Raw genomic sequence first — 18,998 nt, 5'->3', positions numbered from 1 at the left:
CTCTGGCTGCTTTCAAAATTTTGTCTTTATCTTTGATTTTCAACAGTTTGATTTTGATGTTCCTAGGTGTGGTTTTCTCTACCTTTATCCTCTAGGGAATCACTTAAATTCTTAAATCTGTAAACTTATATCATTCCAAATGTGGGAAGTTTGGGGCCGTTATTTTCTTTAAATATTTTTCTGCTGCACCCTTTCTGTTTTGAGGACTCCAGTCACATGTACAATAGACTTTCTGATACTGTTCTATAGATACCTAAGTCTCTGTTAGTTTTTTCAATCATTTTTCTCTTTCCCCTTCAGGTTGGATAATTTCTATTGATATATCTTCAAGTTCACTGACTTTCTCTATATTTCCCTTCAGCTATTAAACCTATCTAGTGAATTATTATTTCAGACATTTTACTTTTGCATTTTAAAATTTTGATTTGATTCTCTTTCAAAATTTTCTGTTTGCTGTTTTCCTGTTTTTCATTCATTATGATTGTGTTCTCCTTTACTTCATTATAATAGCTCCTTTAAAGCCCGTGTCTAATAATTTCAACACTTGAATCGTTTTTTGGTTGACATCCATTGATTATCTTTTTTCTTGAAAATGGGTCATTTTTCATTTCTGGCTTTTTGTAGCTTTTTATTATATCCCAGAAGTTGTAAATGTTATGTGATAGAAACTCTGAATTCTGTTACATTCCTCTAAGGAGTGTTGATATTATTGTTTTAGCAGGCAGTTAGCTAGGTTAGCCTCAAACTGTAAAGTCTGTCACATTTGCAGTGGGTTGTGGCTCAGATAACTAGTTCAGACTACTTTTGTCTGTCTTACTCATGCATAGTTTACGATCCAGCAAGAGACTTGAACAGGATTTAAGCACAAAATTTGGTGTTCCCCTTCTCAGGCACTCTCTTTTGCATGGTTCCCACCTCACTCTCCAGCATTCCTGTTTACCTCAAGTTTCCTCCCCTTGTTCCTTTGTCCAGAAGCAGCTTCTGTCAGAGCTTGTCACCCTGCATCTTTGCCATGACTGTAGCTGCCTTGGAGACACACCCTCAAAAATGAAGAGCTCGCCCTGTGTTGATCACTTCCTTCAATTTTAACACGCCTCCAAAATCACACTGCTTTTGTTTACTCTCCACAGCTCTCAGGTTATTGTTGTTTCCAATTTCCTCAGATTTTATGGTTGTTATCTGTGGAAGATTCAGTTTGTTAAGAGCTTATGCCTCCAACTAGGAGTGATTTTATCCCTCTCTTTTCCTCAACACTCTTCCAACACCCCCTTCCTCTGCCTCTGTTTAATGTCAGCGATTCCTGTTGGCTCTATCTATGATATATATCCAAAATCTGATGTCTTCTCTCCATTTCCAATGCTGTCTACCACAACTGTTTCCATCTCAACTTCTCCAGCATCCTCCTAGTCTGCCTTTCAGTTCCACATTAACCCTGTATTATTTTTATCCTCACATAGCAGCCCAAGTGAGATAAAGGATAAATCAGATCTTATTACTACTCCTTTCTTAAAATCTTCCAAAGACCCCTTCAAGACCCTAAATGATCCTGCCCCTGCCTAATTTCAGGACACATTTGATCCTCTTATTTTCTAAGCTTAATCCACACTAACATCCCTTCTGTACTCAAACATACCAATGTCATATCCAGTGTAATGCCTTCTCAGCTAGCTCTCTCTACTGTCTAGAATGCTTTTCTGGGTGACAGGATTCTTCCCGTCACTCAGATATCTGCTCATATATCACCTTCTCATAGAGCCTTCCCCTAAATATAGTGTGTGTAATATAGTCACTCTATATCCCATAAGTAAGCTCTATTTTCATCATAACTCTTATCATTATCCTTTTTTTTTACTTTTTTAACATAACTTTTGTCTGTTTCCTACATGAAAACGTAAATTCCATGAGAGCAGAAACCTTTTCAGTCTCGATCATTACTGTATTCCTAGCTCCTAGAAATAGTGCTTGTTCTAGTATAATCATTAAAATAAGTGTATGTTTATTGAATATTGAACCTTCTGGTTGGGCCTGGTGTATGAGTTCTTGACCCTCGCTCTCTTTTTCTGTGAAATTTGTGGTTAATATACATCTCATACAACTGTTGTAAGGATTAAATGATGTGTTTATGGAATATAATTGGTGCCTAATTCATATTTGTTACTCAGAAAACATTAGCTCAGAGTCATGAAAAAGAAAAGAGAGACATCTAGCATGCCCTGATTTTTTCAGAGCAAGAAAAATGATAAAAATTTTAAAACATTATAACACATCCTTGAGAAAGACAATGAGGGAAAAAAACTTTAGAGTTCAGAATATCAAAGATGATCAGAAAACTCCACATAGGCTTGGATGCTGTCTGTAATCTGTCTCAACCTTCCTCCTCCTACTGCCTCAGTCCACAATAACCTTTCTTTTTCTGTATTTTAACATTTCTAGTCTGGAATTTATAGACTGGAAAGTTCCCTGGGAATGTTTGGATGGGATTCAAACTATGGAATGTTTGATGTAGTCACAGATCTCACTGAAACAAAATTCATTTATCCATTCATTTATTTATGGAGCACTCCAATGTTAGAAGAAAAGGAGAAAATTGCTATGAGATCAATGTTATTAGAGTTAGAAGTTTTAGGGTTATTTTTTTTCAGTGTGGCTGTAGCACAGGGTCCATACCTCTTCTTTTCCCCCTTCACCTGGAACATCCTTCTTTACTTTAAAGGTTTATTTCTAGCATCATCTCTCCCTGACCTCTTCAGGCAAATTCATGTCTTTCTCATGTGCCCTCAAAGCGCTCTTTTCAAACATCACCCACCACAATATATTGTAATTGTTTATATCTTTGTCCTCCTCTCCACAAGATTGTAACCTTCTCAAGTAGAAACCACTCCTTACTGATCTTTGTTGGCCTGACTCCTGACACAGGTACTAGAGGACAGTAGTCACTGAAAACAGACCCTGTAATAGAGGTTATTTCTAATGCCTGGGGATACAGCAGTGATCAAGGCAGAAGAGGTCTCTGCGCTCATGAGCAAGTGGGAGGTGGAATGAGTGAGGTAACAATCTGATCGGTCCTTGGCTTATAGTACGTAATGATTGTAAATGAAAAATCACCATGTCACTGACAACATATTCCACAGTATGATCCAAGGGCTGTCCATAAGTCTTACTAGAGTAAAGTGTTACATGGTCAAATGAGTTTGGGATGTTGAGTTGGGATTTTGAATTAAAGAAAATTAAACAGTTTTGTTTAAAGTAGATTTCCACTTACATAGAAAACTCTTCACTAGAGCCCATGAACATCTTCGTTAATTGAATTGTTCTATATGGGACAGTGTTCTAAAACATTTGTTAGCAGTCTCTACCTCTGTCTTGAGGCAACTGTAAGAGAAAAGTTTATTTGGTATTTTGCAAGGGGTTATTACCGTCTTTAAATAGTTCATTAATCAATCATATCTGTCTGTTGTTTTAGAAAGAATATGGCTTTAGGGAAGACAGAAGCCATTTATTATCAACTAAACTGTACATCACTTTATCTTCATTATTTATACTTAAATTAAAAAAACTTCTATTGAAAGTCAAATCAATATATGTGGATTGGTGAATTGTGAGCTGTGTGCTGTTTTCTAGTCATGTTTTTATGTCATTGTTTTAAACATATAAACCGCCTTTATGTAAAAGAGGAAATATGAAATTGATTAAATAGTGAATAACTGTCCATCTGTAATTAAAGGATGTGTATATGTATAGAACAAATCTTCTTTTATTAGTAAATCCTAATTAGAATTAAATTTACATGAACTTTTTAAATTTTGAAAATTGAGTCAAAATAAACAAGTGTAAAAGTTTATGCAAGAAACATCTAAATTGGGAAAATAGTTTGAAACCACTTAAAAGGTGAATACAAAAAAATTTTAAATATTACATTTTAATGAAAAACTAAATTTAAATATAATTCTAATAGCTGAGACATGAATATTGAGGTGAATATTTAAATATACTTAAGTTATACGACCACATGTGTTATGCTACCCTTTGGAAAAACACTTTCTACCTGAACACTAAAAATGAATTCAAAATTAAATGTTATTTTTAAATGCCAGTTTTAAAATAATGATAGAATTACCCCTCTATTGTGAATACAGGTTTTTAAAATATGTATCTACGTTAATGAGAATTAAGGGTAAATACATCATGAAAGGTTTGCTGTATTTATACTCAACTAGTCAGTGCTTTCCTTTCTTGTCTGTCAGTGTGACAAATATATATCAGGGAAGGAAAATTACTTTGAAAAATGTTTTTATATTTTTAATGACTGATATTTATAGGAAAAAAATCAAAGGGGGGTGGTGTAGAATTTGGTTGTTTTCTGAATGGACAAAGTTGAATGTCAACAGAGTTATGAACTTTTGTAAATAGAAAGTTAAGTTAATTGTGAAATAAATAAGCATACTTTTTCAATTAATTTAAAATAAATGTTAGATAACTTTTTGGACAGAAACACTTTTCTTTGGCTTGCCTCGCAAATAGAAGGAATCATATACAAATGGACCAGCTTGTGTTTGATTCCTGAAATGATTGTGTAGCCTAAAGCAAACCTCACAAAAGATGACGAAATCATCACCATGTTCTTAATTTGCTGTTGTATTTTCCTGTTTGGGTTAAGTATGTTACTAGCAAATCATTCCTTCTACAAAGGCATAATAAGCTACTAAGAAAGTGATACTTTTAGTTCCATTGTCAGTAGTTTGTTAACTTCTTCCACCTCACTTAGTGTGTATTAGTGTAAAAGCCAAAAAGGCCATATATGGTTTTGTTAAAATTTATTAGCATGTTTAGTAATCGGTAGCTTTGCTCTGCCTTTCAAGACTTGTCTCTGTCATAATTTTGTTTTAAAAGTTAAGTGTAATTTTATTACATGAAAACACCATGAGAGAACAATTAACATTAATATTATTGCATACCTGTTTGCACACTGTTCTAAGTACTATGAGGTTGCAAAGCTGCATAAGACAAATACCCTGTCACTTGTTTACAATCTAGTAAGAGAGTCAAAATGTAAATACATGATTAAATGAAAAGTTGAGATCTACCAGAATACAATCAAATGTTTAATTGCCAAATTTATAAGCCAGGATGTTTTAGAGAGAAGACTGGCTTGATATATAAAACAAACGTAGAAACATTGCAAAGAATAATACACAATTAATTGCTATTTGGATAAGCATGAACATTTTCATAAGAGGAATAGTGCATAACTAGGAATGAACAGTACAAGTTTGGGGGACAATCTGAGGGGAATAGAGGTTCTAAATAATGCAATAAGGGTGATGATATTGGAAAGAGGGACACTCCATGGACCCTGCAGAGCAGGATAAAAGATTTACTTCTGTGTATCTGTCACTGCCGTTAAATGTTGCATTAAAACATATTAGACCTTTCCAAAATATATCTAAATTTCTGGAAAACCTCTTGTTTTAGTTTGATAGAAATGCAAAACTGTATATACTTTAATTTGTATAACAGCTGATATAATTACTATTTATTGGTGGACTTGTAGCAAGCACTGAGCGAAGAGCATTAATGAGAACTGTTACTCCCCTGTAGATAAACAGACTAACACTGAGACAAGTGGTCATTTACATAGTTAGTGTCAGGGCTGGGATTTGAACCTATTTCTAGCTATCCTGCCTCCTGCTGCTGCTGCTTGCTTCTGATGCACATGCATTAGACTGAACACTCTAAATCCATTCCTTACAGCAATTCTGTAAAGTAGGTTTTATTTATCCCCATTTTATACATGAAGTAACTAAGGTTTAGAGAATGCAACAGCAAAAATCAAAAACTTAATGTTAAATAATACCAGGCATCTATCAATAAATGTAATATAACTAATAAGATACATTTTGTATGAAATATTGTATGCTATTGAGAAAACATTTACTTTGCAGTAGTAGATATAATTTTAATGATAATTGAAAATTGCACAATGTAGCATAAGGATATTCCTCAAAGTTAAGCAAATCCTTTCCTTTGTGATTTCTTATAGTGATCATTTTCTGAAGTCTTATGGGGAAGAATTTTCATTATAATTTCTAAAAATAATTAAGCCTATTCACCACAGCAGTAATTATTAGGATGAAAGATTTTCTACCTTCTTCAAGTGGGATAATTGCTGTACAAAATTAAATGTTAAATAAGGAATTTTATAGTTTTCCTAATTAAGAAAGAAGTAATTATTTCTGCCCTAAGATTGCTTAAATCGAGACTAGCTCTACCAGAAAAGAAAAGAAAAACAAACTTTAAAAAGGAGTGTAGATATGCACTAAAAAGCTTTGTATGCTGTTGCCCAAAGTTAATAAATAAATAAAGCCAGAGCCAGAAGAATAGTTGGTTAAAGAGGCAAAGAGTGAAAATGCAGTTCAACATTTGCTAACCGTGTGGGTCATGCAGAGCTCATGGAATATAGTTTGTTTTGTTTTGTTTTTCTTTTTGGAAACTGTTTCTCTTCTCTACTCTCCAGCCTTGCCTCCTTATTTAATTGTTCATGGTGTCTGAGCCACTACTTTTTTTCAAATGTTAATGAAGTGAAAAAGTTTAAGAAGTGAAAGTTATAAAAGTGAAGATGTCCCATAAACTGTTTTGTCATTAAACCTTTCTATTTGCTGGAACCAAACCTTTTCTGATCCCACGGGGCGACCTCTTTAGTAAAGGTAACAGTTATAAGAAGGATTAGTGGGATTCTAGTTGGAGGCTCTTCCTCTTCAGCTCCTGGTTAAGGAAAGCTCAAGAACCAACTCTACTGCTCTGTCTGAATACTGAACTCCTAAATTTGTTCCTCCTTCTTTAGTAGAGATTCAGAATTTACAAACGTTGTATATAAGTATTTTGTAAGAATTGAGCCCAGTTTCCCGCACAACACACAATAGCTGCTCTTGTGTCTTAACGGTAGCGTATAGAACCTGACCAGATGCTTAGGGGCTTATTTTTCTCATCTATCATTTTCACATGGGAAGCTATCCCTTAAAGACTGTATTCCTTACGGTGCCAGAACACCAGGCTCATAGGGATTGGTGGTGCACCCAAAAAGCAAAAGGAGTCACCTAAATATTTTTTGTCCCCAGAAGACTGCTTTCTCTAAGAAAAGAGAAGAAAAGAAAAAGCACATTAAAGGATCAAATAAATCATCCAGAACTCTATTAGGAGACTTTTCATTCTGCAACAATAAATTAAAAATATATATATAAGCCCTCGTGTGTGATTAATTATTTTAAGGTCAGAATGACTTTTTTTCTTGAATGATTTGTTCTTTCCTTTATCAAATAGGCATTTGTCTACCTTAAAACTTACAATATAAATATATCTCTCTTTAAAATTACTGGACAACATCAGTGTGGCTTTTCAGAGGTCACCCTGAATAAACTAAGAGTTTTCTTGTGTAGTATATTTTGTGCTGAAAGGTTTTACTTCTCATGTACTGTGACTAAGATTATACTATCAAACTTTAACCAAGTGATAGTCCCTTTTCCTTTTTTTGATAAAAAAGTAAATTAGGAGCAAATGTGATGCAAAGAAGTACAATAGATTATCACCGCAGTAAGCAATACAGGGGAAAAGGTAACAGAAGCCACACATGCGACCATCTAGAGAGAGTAGCAACATTAGCAGAAAGTTAGATCATAACTGAGGTCAAAATAAGAAACCTGTAATGGAAACAAAATTTTAGACAAAAAGTTTACTTTCCTACCCACTTTCTTTTTTATGCCTTCAAGGTGTTTGCTTTGGCTGCTAACAAAACTTTTCTCATTATTAAGTATGACTTGTGCAATCTAACATACATTTTAATAATATGCACTATTTTTTTCATTTAAAGCTTCATTGTAGTCAATTGGAAGCCTAGTTCAATTAATTGTATTCATCAATCACTATCTCCCTCTCTGTGAATCCAAAATGTTTCACAGAGGTTCGTTCTCAAGAATCGTCGTTCACAGAAACTACTTCCCACTGATATGCATGGGAACAAACAGTATAGACAAACAGCTGGAATGCGTCCGCAGTGGTGTGTTTGGAATCCTGTCTTTCCTTCCAGGTTCAGTAGTACAGAGAGAGAGAACAAAACTAGCCTGGCTTGGAAAGGCTGAAGACTGGGATGTGGCTTTGTGAACTGACTTTACAGTCTCAGGGTGTGAGAGTACACTTTTCAAAGACAGGAAGAATGCATTTTTCAGGAGCTTCACCATTCAATTTGTCATTTAAATTACCAGATATAACACACAACCTCAAGTCAGAGAGGTTGTAAGAGTGTCAGAGAAAGACTTTGGGAGAAATACTTAGTAATACATAGGAGAGTCAGAACAGTATTAATGGCTTAAGACATATGTCAAATGTATATGTGTAAATATATACTTTAGATTGTGTGTACACACACAGCATTGAGGTAATATAGATCACTAGGAACTGACTAAATAGCATGCAAGACATATTAAATAAAAGGCTGATTTTTCTTATGGAGGAGAACTAAGAGTGCCAAAAAATATAGAATTTGTTTTGCCAACATACTTTTGTAATCATGTTTCATTAGCACACTCATGCTTGTTTACTTGTACATTCACTTATGCAGTAAGTTGATTCCCTCACTTTTATTAAAGAGAGTATCTTGTCTCTTTCCTTCTTAACACTTATAAAAAGTTAACTATAAATTTAATTATTTACATTATGAAATAGACTGAAAACTTCACAAAAGCAGGAATCATGTCAGTTTATTCATCTGTGCATGTCTGGTACTTAGCCTGTCCCTGGCTATTAGGTGTTCAATAAATATTTGTTGACTAAATGAATGAACATACACAATATACACAGAGCATTCTACATACTTCACAAGTATCATTTTTCATTCAGAATAATTAGTTTTGATTACAGAGAAGCAGGAAACAGTTGTGCTGGTGCTTTCAGTGTAATATCCTCAAGATAGTTTGTTTCCTTGGTTGCTCTCTTGACAGTTAGAGGCAGTGTGGCATAAGCTAGAAAGTCAGCCAGCCTGAGGACAGATACTTCTTCTGCCACCTACTGGTTGCTTAATCTTGGGCACATCACTTAGCCTTCCTGTGCCTCCATTTCTTCATTTGAAAAATGAGTTCACTTATCTTAAAGGGAATTTATGAAGAGTGAATAACTTAATACATTCACAATGCTTAGAGAAGTACCTGGAATACAGTCATCTCTCAGTAAATATTGGCCCTTCTGTAAGTATTATTATTCTAGGAACTTTGTTCTGGGGTTAGGTTATACTACAGTGACACAGGGCCTTCAAATCTCAGAAGTTCAACACAAGAAAAGTTTATTTCTCGCTCATACTACATGTTCAGCATGGGACCACAGGGAAGCTCTGCTCATCAAAGTCACTCAGGGATGCAAAATGATGGCAACTCTTCATCAATGCTTATTTTCTTTATTACTGCAGTGGAGGGAAGGGAACATGGCAGATGTTCATTGGCTCTTATAACTTTTGTCTGGAAGTGACTCACATCTCACATTTTATTAGCCGAGGGAAGTCATGTGGGCATGCCTTATTTCAAAGCAGATGGAGGAGTGCAATCTACAGTGTGTCCAGAGGAGGAGAGGATAAGAATTTTTAACTATTAGTCTGTCAGTTAGCATGAAGTCGTGCACAGAAGCCTTGACCTCAGTGATCACCACTAATTCTTTAGCCAAGCAGAAATTCTAGTTCTCACTGTATCTTGTCTGTATGTTTACCAAAATATTCCTTTGTTCCTTTCACTCTTTCCTGTGTTCCACTGGATAGTTTTTGTTATCAAATATCAAGTAACCAATTAACAATCCAGTTATGCTTTACCAGGTAAATTCAGTTTTCCCTCCAGCTTATGAAGGTGATTGAATCCTGGGAGGGCAGGAGGGATCCCTTTTAAGAAAATTCAGTGCATTCTCATAAGCCTAAAATATAACTATCAGAAATTTCATGGAGGAAGATTATGATTTCCTGAACCCTGTCTATGCTAAAATAACACTGAATTCCAATTAATGAGCACCATTATGTCAAGAGTAACATTAATGATCATAATACAGCCTAACTGGGAATCTTCCCTTCATTAGTTACTGGTTCTTTACCTCCTCTTGTCCAGCAATTATGTACTATACTTTGTTCACACTTCTGAACAAAATGTATATATGATACTCAGTGTTTCTGTAATTCAGTCATGAAAGGCAAAAACATAGCTGTAAGGACCCAAATAAATAGTGCAAAACGATACATTTGATACCACATTCATCCTCCCAGCTGATGTTATTGGAGGTATCACACTTGAGATTACAGCTGCTATAAACCTGCAAATCCAAGCGGAATTTCAGTGCAGCATGACTGCCTGTACGACCATGGGGATGATGGCACAGTGGCTCCTGTATGTGTCCACCTGGCTGCTCTCCAAGTGCAGGAAATCTAAATTAGCCTCCTTCAAGAAAAGAAGTGCTTGTCAACCTGACTTAGGGTATTAGAAGAGCCTCTTAGAGTGCTCAAAATATATTGACCAAAATAAGCATGTCACAGAGTAAAAATTTTTGATCGTGCTTACAGATTATTAATAACAATCACAATCTAGAGCTAAAACTTATTGAAAACTTATTAGAGTATTCTCTCTTATTATCTTTGTTCCTGGAATGGCTCACATGCTACAGAAGAATATGGCAAAGTGTATCTTATTATGTTGAAATATTAAATAGGAGGAGTGGTAGAGGAGCAATTTAGTTAAAGGGTCAATAATGTATGTTAAATTTCAGTGGGAAAGCAGAGTGAAGAATGTGTGAGTGAGAAGAAAAGGAAAGGAATATATCTTATTATACATATTATGCCGCTGTATCTTCAGCACCAAGAGCATTGCCTAACACAGGATAAGTACTCAGTAAATGTCTTTTTGAATGGAAACATTGAAGGAAGGAGAGAAGGAAATAAGTGAGTGTGAATGAATGATACTGTTTACTGTTACTGAGAGTTGATAGCCCAACTCTGAATACCTATCATTATTTCATTTATACTCAGTTCCACTTTCTTTAAACTAAATAGAAAAATAGGTGTGATTCAAAAGGAACAGAAGTTTTGGTTTTGGTTTTTTTTTTTTTTGAGTTTATGTTCAATTATTGAAAACCCCAAGTATGATCAAAGACTTTACTCTCAGTAATATTAAGTTACTTTTCACATAGGAAATGGGGGAGATACCAGAAGAACAAATCAGAGAACAAATATCTAAATTTTCCCAATCCTTGCTTCCCTAAAAAAAAAGGAAAGAAAGGAAACGAAAGAAAGAAAGAAAAGAATAAAAGAGAGAGAGGATAATGGATTTTAGATTTTAGAAACCACAGATAAGGACTACCCTGGTGGCGCAGTGGTTAAGAATCCACCTGCCAGTGCAGGGAACATGGGTTAGATCCCTGGTCCGAAAGATCCTATATGCCGCGGAGCAACTAAGCCTGTGCGCCACAACTACTGAGCCCACGCGCCTAGAGCCCGTGCTCTGCAACAAAAGAAACCACCGCAATGAGAACCCCACATACCACAGCAAAGAGTAGCCCATGCTCTCAGCAACTAGAGAAAGCCTGAGTGCAGCAACGAAGACCCAACACAGCCTAAATAAATAAATAAAAATTTTTAAATAATTTAAAAAGAAAACTACAGATGAAAGTCTTTCATTGTTGTAGTCTACTCAGATCTTCTGCCCATTTTAAAATCAGGTTGTTTGGTGTTTTTGTTGTTGTTTTTGAGTTTTATGAGTTCTTTACACATTTTGGATATTAACCTCTTATCAGATGTATTGTTTACTAATATTTTTTCTCATCTGGTATGTTGCCTTTTCATTTTATTGACTTTTTTCCTCTGCAGAAGTTTTTTAGTTTGATATAGTCCCACTTGTTTATTTTATTTTTGTTGCCTTTGCTTTTGGTGTCAAATCCAAAAAATCATTGCCAAGGCAAATGTCAAGGAGCTTACTGCCTTGTAATGTAGTGTGAAGTCAGGAAGCGTGATGCTTTCAGCTTTGCTCTTCTCTCCCAAGATTGCTTTGTCTATTCGGGCCTTTTTTGGTTCCATACAAAGTTTGAGATTCTTCCTTCTATTTCTGTGAAAAATACCATTGGAATTTTGATGAAGATTATATTGAATCTGTAGATTGCTTTGGGTAGCATGAACATTTTAACAATATCAATTCTTTCAATCCATGAACAAGGAATATAATATTTCCATTTTTTTGTGTCTTCTTCGATTTCTTTCCTCAGTATCTTTGTTGTACAGTGTTACACCTCTTTACTTCTAGGTATTCTTTTTGATATAGTTGTAAATGTATCAGATTTCTCTTTCTGATAGTTCATTAGCGATAGTGATTTTTAGCATATGTCTTTGTATAGCTTTTTAAATCGTTGCTCTAATTATTACATTATATCTACATAGCCCATCACAGTCTATTGGTATTGTCATTTTACCAGTCCAAATAAAGTATAGAAGCTTTACCTCCCTTTATTCTCCCTCATTTATATTTGTCTTCAGTGTTACCTCTACCCACAATTAGAACCACATCAGACAGTGTTATAACTTTTGCTTCAATAGCAAAACGTAATTGAGAAAACTCAAAAGGAAAAGGAAATCCTATTATATTTACCCATACTTTGCTTATGTTCTTTTTTCCTTCCTGATGTTCCAGTGTTCCTTCTTTCATGCTTCCATTATGTTTATATGATTGCCGTTAGCCATTCTTTTAGACTAGCTCTGAGGGTGACAAATCTTTTTCATCATCTGAGAATATTTTCATTTCTCCTTTGTTCCTAAAGCATATTTTCACTGGTTATAGGATTCTGGGTTGACAGTTCTTTTAGCATATAACAAAAATTTTACACTTCCTCTGGCTACCATAGCTTTGAATGTAAATATGCTGTCATTCTAATTGCTTTACCTCTATAAGTGAGATGTCATTTTTCTCTGGCTGCTTTTTATGTTATTCTTTGTCCATCGTTTTCAGAAGTTTAATTATAATGTGTCTTGGCATAAATTTCTTTGGGCTTATCGTGTTTGGAGTTCACTCAGCTTCTTAAATCTGCACATTTATAGGTGGCTGTTTTTTTGTTGTTTTTTTGTTTTTTTCCAAATTTGGAGTGTATTCAGCCCTTATTTTTTCAGGCGCTATTTCAGTCCCTCTTTCTTTCTCATCTCCTTCCAGAACTCCAGTAACTCAAATGTTAGATGTTGTAATCCATAAATCTCTGAGGCTCTGTTCAATTTTTTTTTCAGTCTATTTCCTCTCTGTTGTTCAGATTGGGTACTTTCTCTTGTTCTATCTTCCAGTTAACTAATTTTTTTCTATCCCCTCTCTTCTGCTGTTGAGCCCATCTACTAAGGTTTTTACTTTGTTTATTGTATTTATTAGTTCTTACATTTTCATTTCATACCTCTTTACATCTTCTGGGTTTTTTTGCTGAGACTGTGTCTTTGCTGAGTCTTTCTATTTTTTTTTCTTTCAAGCATGTTCATACTTACTCACTGAAGCCTTTTTTAATCATGCCTGGTTTACAGTCCTTGTCAGAAAATTCTAATATCCCTGCATCTGTTGATGACCTTTTTACAAGTTCATGGTATGACAAGTAATTTGATATTGAAATCTGGATTTTTTGTTTGTTTTCTGAGATTTTTTATCTCATTTAAATCTTCTGTTTTGGTTGACTTTCTCTGATATTGCTCCACCAGGACAAGTGGGGAACACTGCCTCTTCACTGCCAGGTGCAGATAGAAATCTAGGCTCCCCACTTCCCTTCCATTGGCAACCAGGAAGTGGGGAGCGCCTCATTACCACTTGGCAGGGGTGGGAACTCCAGCTCCTTGCGTGGTGTCCGTGATGTGGGTGGCCTCATTACTGTCGGTTGGTGTTAAAAGTCCTGACTCTCTACTATGTCTACTATGTCTCCTCCTGACCCACCCCAGTAGGAAGAGAGGATGTCTCATTACTGTCCACAAGGGATGGAAATGAAAGTTCTCCACATGATCTCCACTGACTCCTCGAAGGCGGGGCACCTTGTCAGCAGCCAGCAGAGATGAAAGTCCTGGCTCCCTATTTGACCTTCTCTGATACCCCACCCCCACCCCCGTGTGGATGTCAGGGCGCCTCATTACAGCATCATGAGGCTTCACATCTAGGCTCCCCACTCATCCTTTGCTAGTGTGTATGGCAGAGGGGGCACAGTTTCTCTGTGGTGTTCGGCTGGAGTACAGTATTTGTCTAAAAGTTTCCTGTCTTCCTAGGATGCCCCTTTCCTGGTCTTTTGGCTAGAGAAACGAGATTCTGTCGGGGCTTTTTTTTTTTGTCAGTACCTGTTGGCCTATCTGGGTTGCTAGCTTCTTTGCCTCCAAATGTAGGATATATGAGACAAAAAGATAGCCCAGGGAACTAACCACTTTGTTGTTCTTCAGGCCCTGTGGTCCTTAGCCAGGCTGCCTTCTGCTCTCCACCTTTCAGAGTTTTCTTATGTTTGTTTATATATAGTGTACAAAGTTTTTAGGTTGTTCTTAAAGGGAGGAATAGAGGAAAGTATGTCTGTGGTTAGAAATTTGAGAAAACGTTAGATCTCAGGTCTCTCCTGATGAATTCAGTTACTTAATTTTAGCATACTTTTAAGGACAATCATTATAACAAGATTTTAGCATGATCTTTCTTAAACTAGTGGGAATAATCTGTATATTGTAGGAATACAAATCTTCCTATTTTAAATTAATGACAGAGGTACACTACTTGTAATAATTAATCACCAGGTAACCATTATTTTGACAGAAAAATAAAGTTATAATTATAATGCTTAGAAAAACAAGTATATTAAAATATACTTTAGATTATTATAATTTTAATGGTCTTTTAAACCATCCCTTATATTGATACATTCTTTTACAGTTAAGTTATAGAAAACAAAATTAAATAGCCATAAAATCTAAAATTTTTTCAAAAGTAAATTATTGTTCTCAATGACTATACTTCTCTGTAGATTTTCAAAGTAAAACATTGTTTTAATTAATTCATTGAATATTTATTGAAAACATAGCCTGTGCCAGACGTTGGGCTAGAAGGGTAATGATGAGAAAAATATATAATTTTCACCTTAATCAACACAGTGCTCTCCTACAGCAAAGTGTCACAGTGAAAACTGAAATCGAATCTTCCATGGGAGCATTTTATATGTTTTTATGAATAGTGCTCCTCAGGAAAATTAGAATATTATCTTTTGAGTATATTACTCCTAACACTATACAGAGAAAAACAGACTTCTCAGGCAGTAGCATCTATCACTAATGTTTATTAAAATTAAATTGAAAACAAAAATGATAGCATGAAATGGTCCATTGGTGGACAATGAACATATTTCAGTAGTTTCTGAAATATCCCATAGATTTTTAATATTGACTTAAAGTGAAACATGGTTTAGACAGTGTTACCCAGTGATGGCCACAATTGTTAATGGTTTATATTAGCTGAAAGCTGTAAAATCATCCAAGGACTCTGTTAGCGTTAGAATAATAATTTACCAAGACAATTACCACATACTGGAATTTTTTGCAGCTCTAATTCAGTTTATTAATAATGGATAAAATTGCACTTTTCTCAGGTTGCTGTGAGCAGTAGGGAATTATTTCAATGAATATTTCAGCACATTATTTTAATCATTGTTCCACCAAATCCAAGTGGGCAATATTTTGTAGTTCTTAATTCAGTCTGCTAAGAAACCACCATCATTAAATTGCAAACCATTTGTAGTGAGATCTATCCTGTGATTTACAAGCCTTGTTAAAAACAGTGTAAAAGAATGCAAACTGTGCCATTAATACTTGTAATCTGATGCTGCATTTGTTACTAAGCTCCCAGTGATAAATGTTTTTTGTAGAAGGAAGCCCATTGTAAAGAAAGCAGAGCTCAAGGTTATAATATCTAAAATATAAGAATGTTACTATTTTAAGTTTGTTCATTTGTAAAGGAAACATACATATACAAACGCAGTCGTAAAACGTAAACATCTCAAAAGTTATCTTAATTTTCCAGTGAGACCAAAGAAGTAAAGATTTAATTGTATTAGTTATTAATTTAAAAGAGTTAAATTTACCATAGTTTATAATATATAATGCCATTCATGTTCTTGATGGATTGAGTGGAGAAAATATTTAATCCTTATAAAAAGAAAATGTACAAAGCTTTTAAAATTTATTGTGTAAAGTCTGTGAATTTATATAACTTGAAAAATGTATTTCCAGTTGTACATCATTGATAGTTATTATTGTTTTTCATCTTCCTGTCTGTAGCCAATTGCACGATTTCTGGCGCTTGGATTACTGGGAGGATGATCTTCGTCGAAGGAGGCGGTTTGTCCGTAACGCATTTGGCTCCACTCATGCTGAAGCATTGCTCAAAGCTGCAGTGGAGTATGGTGAGTACCAGTGCCTCTTACACAGAAATACTCCTATCCAGGAAGCGACTCTTTGTGGTTAATCATTCTTTTTTGTTTTTTTACTAGCATTTAAAGTTCTCCATGTTGCAAGTCAAAGATGTTATGTTCTACTTTATCCTTCAGCATCATTTAGGTTTCACTTAATCAACCCAGTATTCCTCCCGCTTGATGTATGTTAGGTTCTTCAGCTTCTTTGTAGTAGATTAGAAGACGCTAGATAGTTGGTTATTACCAACATCCTTCTCATACACCCTGAAACAAGAGTGAAATCACTTTCCTTTTCAGCATCTTTCAAACTTTAATCTTTCAAACTTTTTCACCCAAAGTGGAAAAAAAAATGTGCTACTGTAACAATGTATTCAGATTTATATATTTTTATGTATACTTTGTGTGTATGTGTGTGTATACGTATGTATACTGTGTGAATATACATATATACATGAAATATATACACAAATATGTGTGCTGTTGTGTATATACATATATACATGCACATACTTGTGTATTTAACTGAAACAAATGTCTTATTAATAATCTCATTACATGGCCTTCTCTATTTTAACCCTGTTCTATTCTACTGTTTTCAGTCTAATAAAACAAATTGTGCCTCAGCATGTCCAATTAAGTTCCCAACCCTCCAATGGATTGAAAATTGTTTGGTAAAGACCATCCTGCATTAGAGACATCATTAGCTATCACACGACAGTAGAACTGCACCCTAGATTGTCCTTCATAAAATGTACAATAAATAGTAAACATCAAAATTTTTTCATAATTTAATAAAAATGCTGCTACTTTAGATTGCTGTCCACCAAGAAGTATGCAGAGGACAAGTCTCTCTGTTCACCTTTTAAATGCTCTAAGAAGTTTAAGTTTGATTGATCATATCATAATTTTTAAACCATATACACTTAGAAAATACCATTACTGAACATTTCACATATATTTTTGTTATTACTTTTGTTCTCACAATCACTTGGGTTTTCATTATTTTAATTTTTGTTTCTTTGAGAGTAATAAGTGAGCTCTATGTTTTAAAATTTACCATAATATATACCATAGAATGCCATTTATGTTCTTGATGGATTGAACAGGGAAAATACTTAATTCCAATAGAAAGAAAATGTTCACAACTTTTAAAATTTACTGTGGAAATAGTCTGTGAATTGATATAACTTAGTAAGGCTCAAAACACAAATAAATGTGTGAGGATTTCATATGAAACTATTATACCTAAGATAAAGTTACAACAAAGTAACTTTATACAGTAAAAGTAACTACAGGAAAGAATATGCTTAAAAAATTATAGTTGACTTGTACTGTAGGGGATATCTTTAGTCAACTCAAAAAAAAAAATCCCCTAAGGATTCTAGCACCTAAGCATTTAGCACCAACTTAAAATGAGTTATTGTTATCTTTACATTCTACAGAAGAGAGTCTTAGAAATATCTACTTAAAGTGGCACGTTTTATAATATGAACTTAAAATTTTTAAAACTTCATATACCCAACCATTTAGGCTTTTTCATCGGTTCATCTTGAATTCATCTCATTTCAAATTAGAAACATCTAAAGACAGTTTGTAACAGAGGTTAGGCTAGAGTGATATTATTAGTGACACTGAGTTGCCAACACCTTACTTATATAGTATTCACATTATACTACATTCAGTGTTCTACAGGTTGCTTTCAGAAAGGATCTGTTAGAAAAAATATTTCTTTTGGTTCTCTATAAAAAATGGATGTCTTATTTTGTATGTTCAATTTGTAAAATGTCTCTATTATTAAACCAGTGTCAAAACTTAGAAACAAATTTTAAAATGTTTTATATTAACATATTTTTAAGACTGACTCTTACATCATGTTAGTAAGATAGTAACCGTTGTTAATGAACCTAAACTAAAAAATAATATTCTGATTTTGAAATAGATGAAAGATGTAGGTGATAGTAAACAGCTTCTGTGTGTAGTATGAACATATTTTAAAATATGTAGTGGTTTATGAATTTTAAATAGTAGATCATCAGCAGTGTTCAGAGCCTGTTACCCCGCCTGAGTTGGGTTCTCGATAAAAGGAAAGTAGGGTATGTTTTTATTTTATACATATCTAGAACAAAGACCACATGTGTACCATCAAATATTCAGGACATCCTCATGGTACCCATGCCAGATTTACTTCGTGGTCATTCTCGGGGTTAAGGTCAGTAGTGGAAGACAAAAGAGAACTCAAACAATTCTACCTCCAGAAACAACTTCAGAGCACACATCTTCAACTGCACATCTGTGGACTTTTGGAAGTGGGTAGAGAGTAGGGAGTAAAATATGGAGAATATGAAGAGGTGCGTAGAAAGTACTCCCTGGAGTGATTTGTACATAGAAGTAGAAGGTGGAATTACAAACTGCCAAGAGAAAAAGTAGTATTGTATCTTCTTCCAAACTCTTAATGTGCCTTCTAACCTGTGTATAAAGTATGTCTTCAGAAGAAATAGGAAGTAAATGTCAGTAATTATTACAAAGCACTTTATCCAATGAAA

The 18,998-nt window shown here is 34.6% G+C and overlaps 1 protein-coding gene across 4 annotated transcripts in view; it reads left to right on the top strand.

The window, feature by feature from the left end:
* The window catches only part of NBEA (neurobeachin), a 625,442-nt gene that overhangs the window by 377,136 nt on the left and 229,308 nt on the right, over nt 1-18,998 (top strand). For all 4 annotated transcript variants that reach the window (XM_057707391.1, XM_057707390.1, XM_057707389.1 and 1 more), the window contains one exon: nt 16,322-16,446. In XM_057707391.1, coding sequence (XP_057563374.1) covers nt 16,322-16,446 — 125 coding nt within the window. The remainder of the gene's footprint in view (nt 1-16,321; nt 16,447-18,998) is intronic.

The sequence above is a fragment of the Hippopotamus amphibius genome, chromosome 14 (genome assembly GCF_030028045.1).
Source record: "Hippopotamus amphibius kiboko isolate mHipAmp2 chromosome 14, mHipAmp2.hap2, whole genome shotgun sequence".
NCBI lineage: Eukaryota > Metazoa > Chordata > Mammalia > Artiodactyla > Hippopotamidae > Hippopotamus > Hippopotamus amphibius.
The sequence above is the reverse complement of the archived record's forward strand: the minus strand, read 5'-3'. Positions and strand labels throughout refer to the sequence as shown.